The sequence below is a fragment of the Microcaecilia unicolor genome, chromosome 3, assembly GCF_901765095.1.
Source record: "Microcaecilia unicolor chromosome 3, aMicUni1.1, whole genome shotgun sequence".
NCBI classification, from domain to species: domain Eukaryota; kingdom Metazoa; phylum Chordata; class Amphibia; order Gymnophiona; family Siphonopidae; genus Microcaecilia; species Microcaecilia unicolor.
The window spans coordinates 534,499,105-534,514,509 of NC_044033.1; the positions used below are offsets into that span (position 1 = coordinate 534,499,105).

The 15,405-nt window shown below is 52.1% G+C and overlaps 1 protein-coding gene across 1 annotated transcript in view; it reads left to right on the forward strand.

Moving 5' to 3' along the window:
• Window positions 1–15,405, forward strand: part of DSE (dermatan sulfate epimerase) — a 167,596-nt gene that overhangs the window by 118,687 nt on the left and 33,504 nt on the right. Inside the window, exon 4 of the mRNA XM_030199227.1 lies at window positions 7,935–8,188. Within this exon, the coding sequence (XP_030055087.1) occupies window positions 7,935–8,188 (254 nt within the window). The remainder of the gene's footprint in view (window positions 1–7,934; window positions 8,189–15,405) is intronic.

Sequence of the window (15,405 nt, forward strand, 5' to 3'; positions counted from 1 at the left end):
CTTGCTTCCAGGAAAGATTCCACTAAGAGGAGTTACTTCTTTCTGTGGAGGAGGTTTGCCCTCTGGTGTGACAGCAAGGCCCTAGATCCTCGCTCTTGTCCTACACAGACCCTGCTTGAATACCTTCTGCACTTGTCTGAGTCTGGTCTCAAGACCAACTCTGTAAGGGTTCACCTTAGTGCAATCAGTGCATACCATTACCGTGTGGAAGGTAAGCCGATCTCAGGACAGCCTTTAGTTGTTCGCTTCATGAGAGGTTTGCTTTGTCAAAGCCCCCTGTCAAGCCTCCTACAGTGTCATGGGATCTCAATGTCGTTCTCACCCAGCTGATGAAACCTCCTTTTGAGCCACTGAATTCCTGCCATCTGAAGTACTTGACCTGGAAGGTCATTTTCTTGGTGGCAGTTACTTCAGCTCGTAGAGTCAGTGAGCTTCAGGCCCTGGTAGCCCAGGCCCCTTACACCAAATTTCATCATAACAGAGTAGTCCTCCGCACTCACCCTAAGTTCTTGCCAAAGGTTGTGTCGGAGTTCCATCTGAACCAGTCAATTGTCTTGCCAACATTCTTTCCCCGTCCTCATTCCTGCCCTGCTGAACGTCAGCTGCACACATTGGACTGCAAGAGAGCATTGGCCTTCTACCTGGAGCGGACACAGCCCAACAGACAGTCCGCCCAATTGTTTGTTTCTTTTGATCCCAATAGGAGGGGAGTGGCTGTGGGGAAACGCATCATATCCAATTGGCTAGCAGATTGCATTTCCTTCACTTACGCCCAGGCTGGGCTGGCTCTTGAGGGTCATGTCACGGCTCATAATGTTAGAGCCATGGCAGCGTCGGTAGCCCACTTGAAGTCAGCCTCTATTGAAGAAATTTGCAAAGCTGCGACTTGGTCATCTGTCCACACATTCACATCTCATTACTGCCTGCAGCAGGATACCCGATGCGACAGTCGGTTCGGGCAGTCAGTTCTTCAGAACCTGTTTGGGCTTTAGGATCCAACTCCACCCCCCGAGGGCCCTGTTTGTTCTGTTCCAGGCTGCACTCTCAGTTAGTTGGTAAATTTTTTAGGTCAATCTCAGTTATGTCCTCGCCGTTGCGAGGCCCAATTGACCATGGTTGTTGTTTTGAGTGAGCCTGGGGGCTAGGGATACCCCATCAGTGAGAACAAGCAGCCTGCTTGTCCTCGGAGAAAGCGAATGCTACATACCTGTAGAAGGTATTCTCCGAGGACAGCAGGCTGATTGTTCTCACAAACCCGCCCGCCTCCCCTTTGGAGTTGTGTCTTCCCTAGTCTTTGTCTTGCTACATATGAGACTGGCCGGCACGAGCCGGTTTCGGGCGGGAAGACGGCCGCGCATGCGCGGTGTGCATTGCTAGTGAAGATTCCGATTGGAGGGGCTGCCGTGGACGTCACCCATCAGTGAGAACAATCAGCCTGCTGTCCTCGGAGAATACCTTCTACAGGTATGTAGCATTCGCTTTCTCCGAGGACAAGCAGGCTGCTTGTTCTCACGACTGGGTTGACGTCCACGGCAGCCCCTCAAACCGGAAGAAAAAATCTCACGGGGAGTCCCGCACACGGGGTACGCCCACCGCACATGCGCGGCCATCCTCCCGCCCGTGCGAGACCGTTCCCGCTCAGTTTTTTCGCTTTCCGCGCTGGAAAGAGACGCATCTTCCTCCCTTTCCATGTCAGCCCCGGAAACCGATTTGCAGCCTAGTCCGCGATTTTCTTTATTGTGATTGCTTGCTGCACATTCGCGCGCCCCTTTTAAAAAATAAAAAAAAAAGGGATTTTCCTTTCCTTTTCGTCGAGTTTCTTCGTTTGTTTCGCCTCCTTGTTTTGGTTCCTTGTGGCCGTGCGTCCGTTCTTTATATTTGTGGTGTGCCCTTTTACCGCCACCATCAACGATTTTGACCTCGCCGACGCGATTTTTCCGTCGATGTCCTCGAAGGTCCCGAGCAGATTCAAAAAGTGTGGTCGGTGAGGCCGACAGATCTCGCAGACCGATCCTCACGCTTGGTGTCTCCAGTGCCTCGGCCCGGAGCATAATTCCAAGGCGTGCACCTTGTGTCTCGGCTTGAGAAAGCGGACGCAGGTGGCGAGGCAAGTTCTTCGGGACCGTCTTTTTTTGAACTTGCGCCGGCCCTTCGACGTCGACCTCGGCGGCATCGGTGCCGACGGCCGGGTCTTCGGTACCGATGTCGACGTCTTCGACGCCGACTATGGCACCGACCCTAGGAGTACAGGTTCCCTTGGCCCGACGACCTGACGGCGGCGGTGAGCGACCATGTGGGCAGTCCGCCCCGGCCACTCCCGCTGCTCAGGGCCATCGGGACCGAACCCTGTCGGATCTGACCCCCAGAGGGCGCGGAGACTCCACCTCCTCCTCGTCCATGCCGCGGAGCACCGATGACGGGCATCGAAACAAAGCTGCGAAGAAGTACCGTCATCAGTCGCCCACGGCGTATGGGACTGGCAGCTCCGGGACGTCGAGAGAAGACTCGATCCCTAAGAAGCGCCGGGAGGAGCACTCCCCCTCTATCGAAGAGGTGTCGATGCGCAGGTCGTCAGGTACCCCAGTACCGTCTCCTGGATCTGGGCAGCTTCCAGCCTCTCCTGACAGTGGGCCTGGACGAGTGCCTCCGAGCCATCCTCCCAGGGATCCTGGAGGGGCTGATGCGCCAGGCCTTGATGGAAGCGCTGGCTGGCTCTGGCCCTGTGATGTGGTCTTCGGCACTGGTCTCGATTGCTACTCAGGTGGAATCCCTGTCGACGTCGATGGAGGGAGCTTCGTCCCCGCTGGCGTGGGAGTCCACCTCTCGATACCATCGTCGAGGACGTGGTTCCTCGGGGTCGAGACGGGCCTGGTTGCGGTCGGAAAGAGAGCTCATGTCCGAGGAGGAGGCCTCGTGGGAGGAGGAAGACCCCAGATATTTCCTCCGAGGAGTCTGCGGGTCTTCCCTCCGACCCCACTCCTTCACCGGAGAGGAAGCTCTCGCCTCCAGAGAGCCTCTCCTTCGCCTCTTTTGTCCAGGACATGTCTATTAGTATTCCCTTCCCAGTGCTCACCGTGGATGAGCCGAGGGCTGAGATGCTCGAAGTCCTCGACTAGCCATCACCACCTAGAGAGTCTTCCACGGTACCGTTGCACAATGTCCTCAAGGAGACACTGCTTCGGAACTGGTTGAAGCCTTCATCTAATCCCACCATCCCTAAGAAAGCGGAGTCCCAATACAGAGTCCACACAGACCCAGAGTTGATGAGGCCTCAGTTGCCACATGACTCAGCGGTCGTGGACTCTGCTCTCAAAAGGGCAAGGAGTTCGAGGGATACCGCCTCGGCGCCCCCAGGGCGGGAGTCTCGCACTCTGGACTCGTTTGGGAGGAAGGCCTACCATTCTTCCATGCTCGTGACCAGGATCCAATCATACCAGCTCTATACGAGCATCCACATGCGGAACAATGTGCGGCAACTGGCAGACCTGGTTGACAAGCTCCCCCCGGAGCAGTCCAGGCCCTTTCAGGAGGTGGTCAGGCAGCTGAAGGCGTGCAGAAAATTCCTGTCCAGCGGGTATCTATGACACCTGTGATGTGGCATCCAGAGCCGTGGCCCAGGGTATAGTGATGCACAGACTCTCATGGTTGCGTGCCTCTGACCTGGACAACAGCACCCAGCAAAGGCTGGCGGATGTCCCTTGCCGGGGGGGATAACATTTTTGGCAAGAAGGTCGAGCAGTTGGTGGACCAACTACACCAACAGGGAACCGCTCTCGACAAGCTCTCCCACCGGGCGCCTTCAGCATCCGCCCCCACTGGTGGACGTTTTTCCCCTAGTTTACCTACGTCAGAGGAGGGCGGGCCCAGGAAGAAAGAAGGGACGTCTGAGGAGGCCTTCTGACTCGCCGATCAGCTGTTCTTGCCCGTGCAGCAGAGGTGAGAGGCGCTGCACGGGCCAGTAAGGCAAAGGGGGGGGGGTCGTTGGACGGGGGGAGCGGCAGCCACGACCAAAGGGGGGGGCGGTGGGGGCGGGGCACGGGACCGGAGCATGGCAGGAGGCGGAGCTAGTGTGGGAGAATACAGGAAGGGAGGAGGGCTGGCCCGGGGCTGCTAAAATTGGAGATTTTTCGTGCGGGGGGGGGGAAGCGGGGAGCAGCGGGGGGGGGCAAGGCGTCCATACAGGACGCTCATGACGAGTGCCTTTGCCCCCTCCTGAAACACACATGTTTGTGGGGGGGGGGGGGGTTTCTTGTTTTGACAGCTGGGCCTTTGTGGCATGTGCTGCTCTGCGCATGCTTTAGGCGCTGATTAACGACGGGTTTAACGATTCTGTGATACATCCTACTTTGCAATACCGATCTGAACATTTCTGGAGTGTTTTTGTAGTGCAAGCCTCGTTTTTTAAAAATCGTTAAGCACTTTTACGATTCTTATTTTTTAACGTTTGGTTGATGCATCTGGGCCTAAATACTTTTTTCCGACGACAGTAGCAGCTAACGCAAACGGAATGCAGATGAGCAAATTGTGTAGAAACCCTATTGAAATGAGATGCACTAAGCTTTTACGCTTGCCCTAACACTGGGAAATCTAACGAGAGGTCTGTACCTCTCGTTGGGGCTGCGCGGGCTTGGAAAACTTATAAAATGTTTTAAAAAAAATCGGGAGGGGGCAAAAACGACCAAATGCTCGTCAGGACCGTCCTTTAAGGACGTCCTTGCCCGCCCCGCCCGAGGTCGCCGCCGCTCCCCCCCCCCCCCCCCCCCCCCCGCCATTGAAATTAGAACTTTACGCAGCCACGGCCCCCCTCCCTTCCTTCCTTCCTTGAAATGACAGCTTCCCCGCCATCCTCCGCCTCTCACCTCCGTGTGAAGGCGCTGCACCGGCATCAACAGCTGATCGCCTCTCCGGACTTTCCTCCTTTCCTCCCTGCCCCGCCCTCGTCTGACGTAAGTTAGAGGTGAGAGCCGCTGTGTGGGCCCGGTGGCAGACGGAGGGGGGAGCGGCGGGGGCGGGGCCACGGGGGCGGAGGATGGCAGGGAAGCTGTCATTTCAAGGAAGGAAGGAAGGGAAAAGTTCTGATTTCAATGCAGGGGGGAGCGGCGGCGGTGACCTCGGGTGGGGGGGGCAAGGCCATCCATAAAGGACGTGGGTTTTTTTTTTAGGAGGGGGGTTACGTCCTTGGCATGCGCAGAGCAGCCAGCATAACGCTTGGCTGCTCTGCGCACGCTCTACCGGCTGATTATCCGACGGTTTTACGAAGTATTAGAGAATGCAAGCGAGCTGCAACGAGCAGCTCATTTGCATTCCCTTTCCTTCATTCATAGCCATTCCCTAACGATTCGCTATGGAATTCAGTACGGAACGGCTCTAATGATGACTTTAGTGCATCCCCCCCTAAGTCACAGGTTTAAAACACAATTCCAATGAAAACACCTTTAAGACGATTCCAGCATAAAAAGATGAAATCACTAGCACAAATATTCAAAACACAATTCTCTAAAATCCCTTTAAGACAATACCAGCATAAAAATATAATAAAAAGCACCTCCAATGTTCTGAAGCTGACTGCGTGGACATAAGCCTTGAGGCATTTGTGCTTCTGTCTCCCACTTCCAGATGCGTTACGAGTGACAATGCCCAATCAGCAGCGTTCGGAACGTTGGAGGTTCAGTTTCAGGCTTTCGCCATGCCCCCCGAGGTCGCCAGCCTGCCATGCCCCCCCAGGTTGCCACCGCAACCCCCCCCCCCCCCACCAAGGTCGCAGCAGCCACAGCTCCACCCTTCCCCCCCCCCCCCCCCCCCCCCCCTCCGTCCGACATCAGCTCAGGTACCAGTTCCGGCCACTACTGCTTCTCCTATCAAGCAGCAGCGGCCGGTACAAAAACAAAAATTAAACCTGCAGAAATGCTTTCAAAAAAGAAGCGGGGCACCGCAGGCAGCCATCGGCTGTCAGCTCTGCATCCGCTCCTCCTCTCACCTCTCACGTCGCTGCGCTCCTCCGGGGTTCTACTCCAGGGGCAGTGACGTGAGAGTTGAGAGGAGGAGCGGATGCAGAGCTCACTGCCGATGGCTGCCTGCAGTGCCCCGCTTCCTTTTTTAAAAGCATTTCTGCAGGTTTAATTTTTGTTTTTGTACCGGCCGCTGCTGCTCGACAGGAGAAGTAGCAGTGGCTGGAAATGGTAGCTGAGCTGACGTCGGACGGAGGGGGGGGAGCGACGGTGGCAACGTCAGGGGGGTGGAGGGGGGGGCAATGGCTGCGGCGACATGGGGGGGTGGAGGAGAGGAGTGGTGGCACCATGGCACCCTGGGGGGGTGGAGGGGTGAGCGGCTGGGACCTTGGGGGGGGGGGGGCGTGGTGGCGAGGGCGGCAGGGGTGGGGCCAGAGGGGAGAGGGTCCCGAGACCAGAGACGGAGGGAGGAGGGGGGTCCTGATCTGAGAGGAGGGGAGGGGGACCAGAGGGGGAGGGGTCCTGCGATCACACAGAGGGAGGGGGGGAGGTATCTCTGCCACACATACACACTCTTTCTCTCTCTCTCTCTCTCTCTCTCTCTCTCACAGTCAGTGTCTGTCTCACTCTCATACACTGTCTACCACACACTCTGTCTCGCACTGTATCACATTCAGTCTCTATGGGTCACACAGTCACTCTCAAACACTCTCTCAATCTCATACACTCTCGCTGTTACAGAGAGTCTGTGTATCGCACACATACTCTCTCACACTATATCTGCCTCACACAAACACTGTCTCTCACACACACTATCTGTGTGAAACACACTCTCACACTCACTGTGGCTCACATACACACTCGCACCCACACTCACTCTCACAGACACACTCGCACCCACCCTCACTCTCGCACCCACCCACACTCACTCTCTCTCCCATACTCACTCTCTCTTATTTATTATTTATAGCATTTATACCCCGCTGTTTCCCGCTCGATAGCAGGTTCAGTTCGGCTTACAAGGTATGGTACAGAGAATTCGTTGTCGGAGAGCGTTGTGAGGGCGGTTGGCTTGGCAGAGTTTGAAAGGGGTTGGACGGTTTCCTAAAGGACAAGTCCTAAACCTAACCCTAACCCTTCAACTGTCCCCTATCCCTGATATGTCCTGTCTGTCCTAACCCTTATCCCTTACTTGTCCTGTCTGTCTGTCATAATTAGATTGTAAGCTCTATCGAGCAGGGACTGTCTCTCCATGTTCAAGTGTGAAGAGCTGCGTACGTCCGGTAGCACTATAGAAATGATAAGTAGTAGTAGTATCACAGAGATAAAACAAAGTATGGTACAATGTATCACAAACCAGTTAGAGAGAGTAGGACAATAGGACGAGACGTGGGGGAGAGGACTGGACACAAATGAAACAGGCCTTTTTTACTAGTAAAAATATAAAATCACAGTGCAATATAGGCAATAGGATAGAGACAGATACTACTACTAATAGCATTTATATAGCGCTACCAGACGCATGCAGCGCTGTACATTTGACATAGAGAGACAGTCCCTGCTCAAAGAGCTTACAATCTAGGTAACACAAACAGACAAGACGTTTCGGGCAAGGAAATTACAGGGTAAAGAGGAACAGGGGAGGAGGGCAAATGAGTAGCGTAACTTATAGAGGTCAGACCCTCTGCAAGTGAAAGGACAGGGGTTTTTTTTGTTGTTTTTTGTGTTAATAGGATAGAATAAAAAGGGGGTGAAATAGAATAAAGGAGTCAGTAGTTTATCAGGAAGCTATTAAGAGCAGGACACAGGTAACCTCAGTTACCAATCAAACCAAGTCTGAAAATGGCCAGCGCAGCTCGCAGCTCCTTTCTTCATCAGGTGCACACACTGTGTAAATGGCGTATCCTGTGTTCTATTACTAGTTTTTATTTGAGGGTATATACTTCCTTTAACCATAAACAATATAATTTTTATTTTCTTTTATAGGTTGGTGAAGGATGCCCCCTGGGATGAGGTCCCTCTTGCACACTCTCTGGTTGGTTTTACCACTGCTTATGACTTTCTATACAGCTATCTTAACAAGACCCAGCAGGAGAAATTTCTTGAAGTAATCGCCAGTGCATCTGGATATATGTATGAAACATCATTCAGGCGTGGATGGGGTTTCCAGTATCTGCACAATCATCAGCCTACCAACTGCATGGCCCTTTTAACTGGAAGTTTGATTCTAATGAATCAGGGTAAGTAGTAATACATATTAACATTTACATATAAAAAGCCTAACTATAGAGGAAAGTTTAAAAGGCATGCCTAAAATTCTTCAGGGTATGTGCACATAAATCTGAAAACATTAGGAAGTAGTCTGCATGGTATATATGATCCATAACAAAAGCAACACAAAAAGTAGCCCAAATGAATACGCACGCAGTCAGACGCACGCAGAGGAACTTCCAGAGAAGATAAGGAAGGAGCGCGAAGGGCACAACAACACTTCGGCTGTCGGGGGTTTGGGTCCCCCGTCAGCACAGGTAGTACACAACGGCGGCTAGGGGCAGTTTTCGGCGGTCCGGGGGGGGGGGGGGGGGGGCGGGGGGCGACAGGTTCGCGGAGGGGGGGTGGAGGGGGCCGTAGCGCGGGGGGTGACATGATTCCGAGGCGTTTCCCTACTCCCCTTGCCTTGGAATCAGCTGTCATGACGTCAGTGCGTGTCTGCCTATCAGACCACCTCCAGCCTAGGGAGCTATGGTCCCAGGCACAGAACGTTGGAGGTGAGAATTATTATATAGGATACTTTGGGTTATTCTTAACAATGTGTATCTCTTTGCACTTGTCCACATTAAATTTCATCTGTCCAGTCTTCCAGCCTCCCAAAGTCCTTCTTTAGTTTCTTGCAGTTTGCATACAACTTAACAACTTTTAATCATTTTATGTTTTCCTAGGACATGCAGGCCTATAATTCTCACAGGTGGTTAACTTGTGGTCTGTGTTGCCAGTCTGGAATTTGTAACAAGCTGAAAAATAAGTCTTTGAGTGCGAGACATGCTACATCATGAGTGCATGAGTGCTTTCCCGCCCACCACAAGAGCGCAGGACCAGCAATTTTCTTTTTTTTCCCCGCAGTGAGGAGAGGACACACTCGATTTTAAGGATAAATTGCATATCACTAACAGTAGCTCCGCAAGCTCATTTTTCAGTTCTATCAGTACTCTAGGATGAATACCATCCGGTCCAGGAGATTTACTACTTTTCAGTTTGCTGAACTGCCCCATTACGTCCTCCAGGTTTACCGTGAAGTCATTAAGTTTCTCCAACTCGTCCGCTTGCAACTCAGAGAGGCGGTCATTTACCGCCCCCCTGATAAAATCTCTCTCTTCCTTCCTCACTGACTTCAATGCCTGGCTTTCTGTTTTTCTTGATCCTTCATCTCCGTCCCTCATTCTCGGAGACTTTAACATACACGTTGATGACCCATCCGACTCTCATGCTTCTCAGTTCCTCACTCTAACATCCTCATTCAACCTCCAGCTGTGCTCCACCACCCCTACTCACCGAAATGGCCATTGTCTCGACCTCATCCTCTCCTCTTCCGACTCACCCTCCAATTTTCACGCCTCAGCTCTTCCTCTCTCTGATCATCACCTGATCACCTTCACACTTCTTCACCCCCCCCCCCCCCCCCTCAGCCCTGCCCAACATTAACCACTACTTCCAGGAATCTCCAGGCCATTGACCCTCCCACCTTATCCTCTAGTATTTCTAATTTCCTCCCTTCCATCATGTCCTCCGAGTCTGTCGACAAGGCTGTCTCCGCTTACATTGCCACTCTCGCCTCTGCTCTGGACACCCTCGCACCATCCATCTCCCGTCCCACAACGCATACTAATCCCCAGCCCTGGTTGACCCCTTGCATCCGTTATCTTTGCTCCTGTGCCCGATCTACTGAACGCCTCTGGAGGAAATCTCGCACCTATTCAGATTTCCTTCATTACAAATTCATGCTATCCTCCTTCCAGTCCTCCCTATTCCTTGCAAAACAGGACTATTACACCCAATTGACCAACTCTCTCAGCTCCAACCCTCGTCGTCTCTTCTCCACCCTTAACTCCCTCATCAAGGTGCCCTCTGCTCCCACCCCCCCCCCCCCCCCTCACTCTCTCCTCAATCACTGGCTGACTACTTCCGCGACAAGGTGCAAAAGATCAACCTTGAGTTCACTACCAAGCCACCTCCTCCCCTTCACCCTTCAACCCTCTCCCTCAACCAACCAACCAACCCTGGCCTCTTTCTCCTCCTTCCCTGATATCACCGAGGAGGAAAACGCCCGCCTTCTTTCCTCTTCGAAATCCACCACCTGTTCCTCTGATCCCATTCCCACCAACTTACTTAACACCATCTCTCATACTATCACCCCCTCCATCTGTCATATCCTCAACCTCTCTCTCTCCACTGCGACTGTCCCTGACACCTTCAAGCACGCCGTAGTCACACCTCTCCTCAAGAAACCATCACTTGACCCTACCTGTCCCTCCAACTACCGCCCCATCTCCCCCCTACCCTGAGCACGCCGTTCACAGCCACTGCCTTGATTTTCTCTCCTCTCAGGCCATCCTCGATCCGCTTCAATCCGGTTTTCGCCCTCTACACTCAACAGAAACAGCACTCTCTAAAGTCTGCAATGACCTGTTCCTTGCCAAATCCAGAGGCCACTACTCCATTCTCATCCTCCTCAATCTATCCACCGCTTTTGACACTGTCAATCATGACTTACTTCTTGCCACACTATCCTCATTTGGGTTCCAGGGCTCTGTCCTCTCCTGGTTCACCTCCTATCTCTCCCACCGTACCTTCAGAGTACACTCTCGTGGATCCTCCTCCACCCCATCCCGCTTTCTGTTGGAGTTCCCCAGGGATCTGCCTTTGGACCCCTTCTTTTTTCAATTTACACCTCTTCCCTGGGTTCACTGATCTCATCCCATGGTTTCCAGTATCATCTTTACGCTGACGACACCCAGCTGTATCTCTCCACGCCAGACATCACCACGGAGACCCAGGCCAAGGTATCGGCCTGCTTATCCGACATTGCTGCATGGATGTCCAACCGCCACCTGAAACTGAACATGGCCAAGACCGAGCTTATCGTCTTCTCCTCTTCCTCCGCTCTTGATCTCAGTTGATAACACACTCATCCTCCCCGTCTCATCTGCCCGCAACCTCGGAGTCATCTTCGACTCCTCCCTCTCCTTCTCTGCGCATATCCAGCAGATAGCCAAGACCTGTCGCTTCTTCCTCTTTAACATCAGCAAAATTCGCCCCTTCCTCTCTGAGCACACCACCCGAACTCTCATCCACGCTGTCATTACCTGTCGCCTTGACTACTGTAACCTACTTCTCACTGGCCTCCCACTTAACCACATATCCCCCCTTCAATCCGTTCAGAACTCTGCTGCACGTCTTATATTCCGCCAGAACCGATATACTCATATCACCTCTCTCCTTAGGTCACTTCACTGGCTTCCGATCAGATACCGCATTCAGTTCAAGCTTCTCCTTCTTACCTACAAATGCACTCAGTATGCAGCCCCTCATTACCTCTCTACCCTCATCTCCCCTTTCGTTTCCGCCCGCAACCTCCACTCACAGGACAAATCCCTCTGTACCCTTCTCCACCACAGTTAACTCCAGGCTCCGCTCATTCTGCCTCGCCTCACCCTATGCTTGGAATAAACTTCCTGAGCCCTTACGCCAAGCCCCCTCCCTACCCATCTTCAAATCCTTACTCAAAGCCCACCTCTTCAATGTTGCTTTCAGCACCTAACCTCTATACCTTTCAGGAAATATAGACTGCCCCAATTTGATGACCCCTACTTGACTAACTATACATTTGTCCTTTAGATTGTAAGCTCTTTGAGCAGGGACTGTCCTTCTATGTTGAATTGTACAGCGCTGCGTAACCCTAGTATCGCTTTAGAAATGTTAAATAGTAGTAGTAGTAGTAAATATCATTTCCGACACCGGTATCCCACCTAAATCTTCCTCGGTGAAGACCGAAGCAAAGAATTCATTCAATCTCTCCGCTACGTCTTTGTCTTCCTAGATCGCCCCTTTTACCCCTTGGTCATCCAGCAGCCCAACCAATTCTTTTCCCGGCTTCCTGCTTTTAATATACCAAAAAAAAAGTTTTACTATGTTTTTTTTTTTTTTGCCTCTGATGCAATCTTTTTTTCGTAATCCCTCTTGGCCTTCTTTATGTGCGCCTTGCATTTGCTTTGACACTCCTTATGCTGCTTCTTGTTTTAAAGTTAAACACTAACGTATTTGACTTCCTGTGTATAGTTACTTCAAGGTTGATATCAAAACTGATCATATTATGATCACTGTTATCAAGCGGCCCCAGTACCATAACGTCCCTCACCAGATCATGTACTCCACTAAGGACCAAGTCTAGAATTTTTCCGTCTCTCGTCGGCTCCTGCACCAGCTGCTCCATAAAGCTATCCTTACATAGTAACATAGTAGATGACGGCAGAAAAAGACCTGCACGGTCCATCCAGTCTGCCCAACAAGATAAACTCATATGTGCTACTTTTTGTGTATAACCTACCTTGATTTGTACCTGTCCTCTTCAGGGTACAGACCGTCTGCCCAGCACTATCCCCGCCTCCCACCACCGGTTCTGGCACAGACCATATAAGTCTGCCCAGCACTATCCCCGCCTCCCAACCACCAGCCCCTCCTCCCACCACCGGCTCTGGCACAGACCGTATAAGTCTGCCCAGCACTATCCCCGCCTTCAAACCACCAGTCCCGCCTCCCACCACCGGCTTTGGCACAGACCGTATAAGTCTGCCCAGCACTATCCCCGCCTCCAAACCACCAGTCCCGCCTCCCACCACCGGCTCTGGCACAGACCGTATAAGTCTGCCCAGCACTACCCCGCCTCCCTCTGCCACCCAATCTCGGCTAAGCTCCAATTGCTGGAAGCCTCCTTGTTGGCAGATGATAACCTATATGGTCCAGCCAGTCTGCCTGAGAAGATAAACTCATTAAATAAGTTATGAGGTGATACAATATATGTATACATGATCTTGATTTGTCCATGCCATTTTCAGGGCATAGACCGTAGAAGTCTGCCCGGCACTGTTCTTGTTCTGAAGTTACGCAGTTACGCAGCGCTGTACAGTTTTACAAAGAAGGACAGTCCCTGCTCTCAAAGGAGCTTACAATCTAAAGGACAAAAAGTGCAGTCAATCAAATTGGGGCAGTCTAGATTTCCTGAATGGAGGTACAATGGTTAGGTGCTGAAAGCGACATTGAAGAGGTGGGCTTTGAGCAAGGATTTGAAGATGGGCAGGGAGGGGGCTTGGCGTATGGGCTCAGGGAGTTTATTCCAATTACCAGTTTTGCCACCTACCTTCCCCATCCACTCCTCGTGCTTGCATGTGCAGATGCTCAAGGCCCTGCATTGACCAGCACACGGCTTTCTTTTTCAGTGTTAGCTGAACTGCTACAATACAAGTAACCTGCGGGGGGGGGGGGGGGGGGGGGGGTGAATCAGTGGGTGGAGGAAGAAATGTCAGCAACTGTAGGAGGGGAGGGGGAATGAAAAAAAGGCTCAAATATAAACAAAGATCCCTATTTTTGAGCCATTTTTTGGCCCCAAAATCTCGGTTTATATTCAAGTATTCTGCTGTTCTGGACTAGGTGAAATCGCAAAGCTTCAACAGCTAGCTAAACCCATACCCAAGTAAAAACTCTACCTCTCAATTGTTAATCCAACTATCCTTTAATGTAGTAATCATAGCAAACAAAGAAAATCAACTTTCAGTTCAGTTGCAAGTAGATGGAGAGAACCTCAGCTCAGCTGAGAGGAACAGCTGTAATACTCAAAGGGAAACGTTTGGGAATATTGGGAATAAATTGGTGAAGAATTTTGATGGAAACACAGTAGGTTAAGGAAGGATCAGCCCCTAGAACAGCTGCTGATCATAAAGGTATGCTAGCAAGACTGGGACTCTATCACACAGCCCCTAGGGCCCTGATGGCGAACCTATGACACGCGTGTCAGTACTGACACGCGTAGCCATTTTCGGTGACACGTGGCCGCATACAGAGAAGCAGCGGAGTTCCTTGCTGACACCCGGGGCGGATCGCCGATGCGCGCCCCCCCCCCCCCCCCCCCCCCAGGTGCAGCGCGACCTCCCCCCCCCCCCCCCCCCCCCCCGGTGCATGTTTACCCGCTGGGGGGGTGCCGTGTGCGCTCCTATTGGCTCCCTCCGAGTCCTCCGCTTGTTCCCTCCCTGCTGCTCCCTCTGCCCCGGCTCCTGCACGGCCGTTAGGGGATCTTTGACCTCACTTCCGGCCGGCGGAGCAGAGAGCAGCGGAATGCCGTGGGGGACGCATCTCTGAGGGCCCTGTGATCACCATTACCAGCAATCATCATCCAATCTACTGTTCTGGGGTGTCGTGGATTTGTAATTGACCATCATTACTGAGATAGGTGAGGGGGAGGCTGGGAGAGGCGAGGGCATGTGCTATGGGTGCCGTTTCCCGCCATTAGAAATAGCGGCAGCCATCTTAATTTACATAAGGTGGTCAGTTAGGCTAGTTAACCCCTAATTGCCTGCAGGGCTAACAGGCTATCTATAATTCTATCTTCTGTCTCTGCCCCTCTGATGGAGAACCCAAAAAATAAAAAACCAAGGTTAAGTAAAGGAAGTGGTAGTAGCAGTAGCCGACCCTTTCAAGAGACATGGACCGAGATGTATGGCATTATAGAAAAAAATGGCAGATCATTTTGCGTTCTATGTACTGAAACGGTAGTAAGCAGAACGTGGAATATAAATAGACATTTTGAAACTAATCATTCCCAGCTCTTGAAAAAAAGTGAGGATGAAAGGAAGGAATACATTTCCAGGCAGCTACACTTTTATAAGAGCCAGTCCATCCTTAAATTTGTAAAAGGTTCTACAAATTTAACATCTGCAAGTTTGAGCATTGCTCACTCCATAGCTCAGCATGGAAAAGCACTCAGTGAGGGAGGATTTATTAAAGAAACTCTCCTAAGATGTGCACCAGTTCTATTTCACGATATGCAGAATAAAGATGCAATTCTCCGAGGACAAGCAGGCTGCTTGTTCTCACGACTGGGTGACGTCCGCGGCAGCCCCCACCAACCGGAAAGAAGCTTCGCGGGACGGTCGGCACGCAGGGCACGCCCACCGCGCATGCGCGGCCGTCTTCCCGCCCGTGCGCGACCGCTCCCGCCAGTTCCTTTTTTTCCGCGCCTGGAGAGAGTCGTGCCTTGCCGCTCTCTCTGTTCAGCCGCCGGATTGTTCGATCGCGTGTACGCTGATCGTGCTTTTTTTCCTACTTTTTACTAACGGTTTTCGTTACCGCCCGGTTTCTTTTTACCAAAAAAAAAAAAAAGAAACCCTGCGCGTGTGGGGCACGCGCTCCC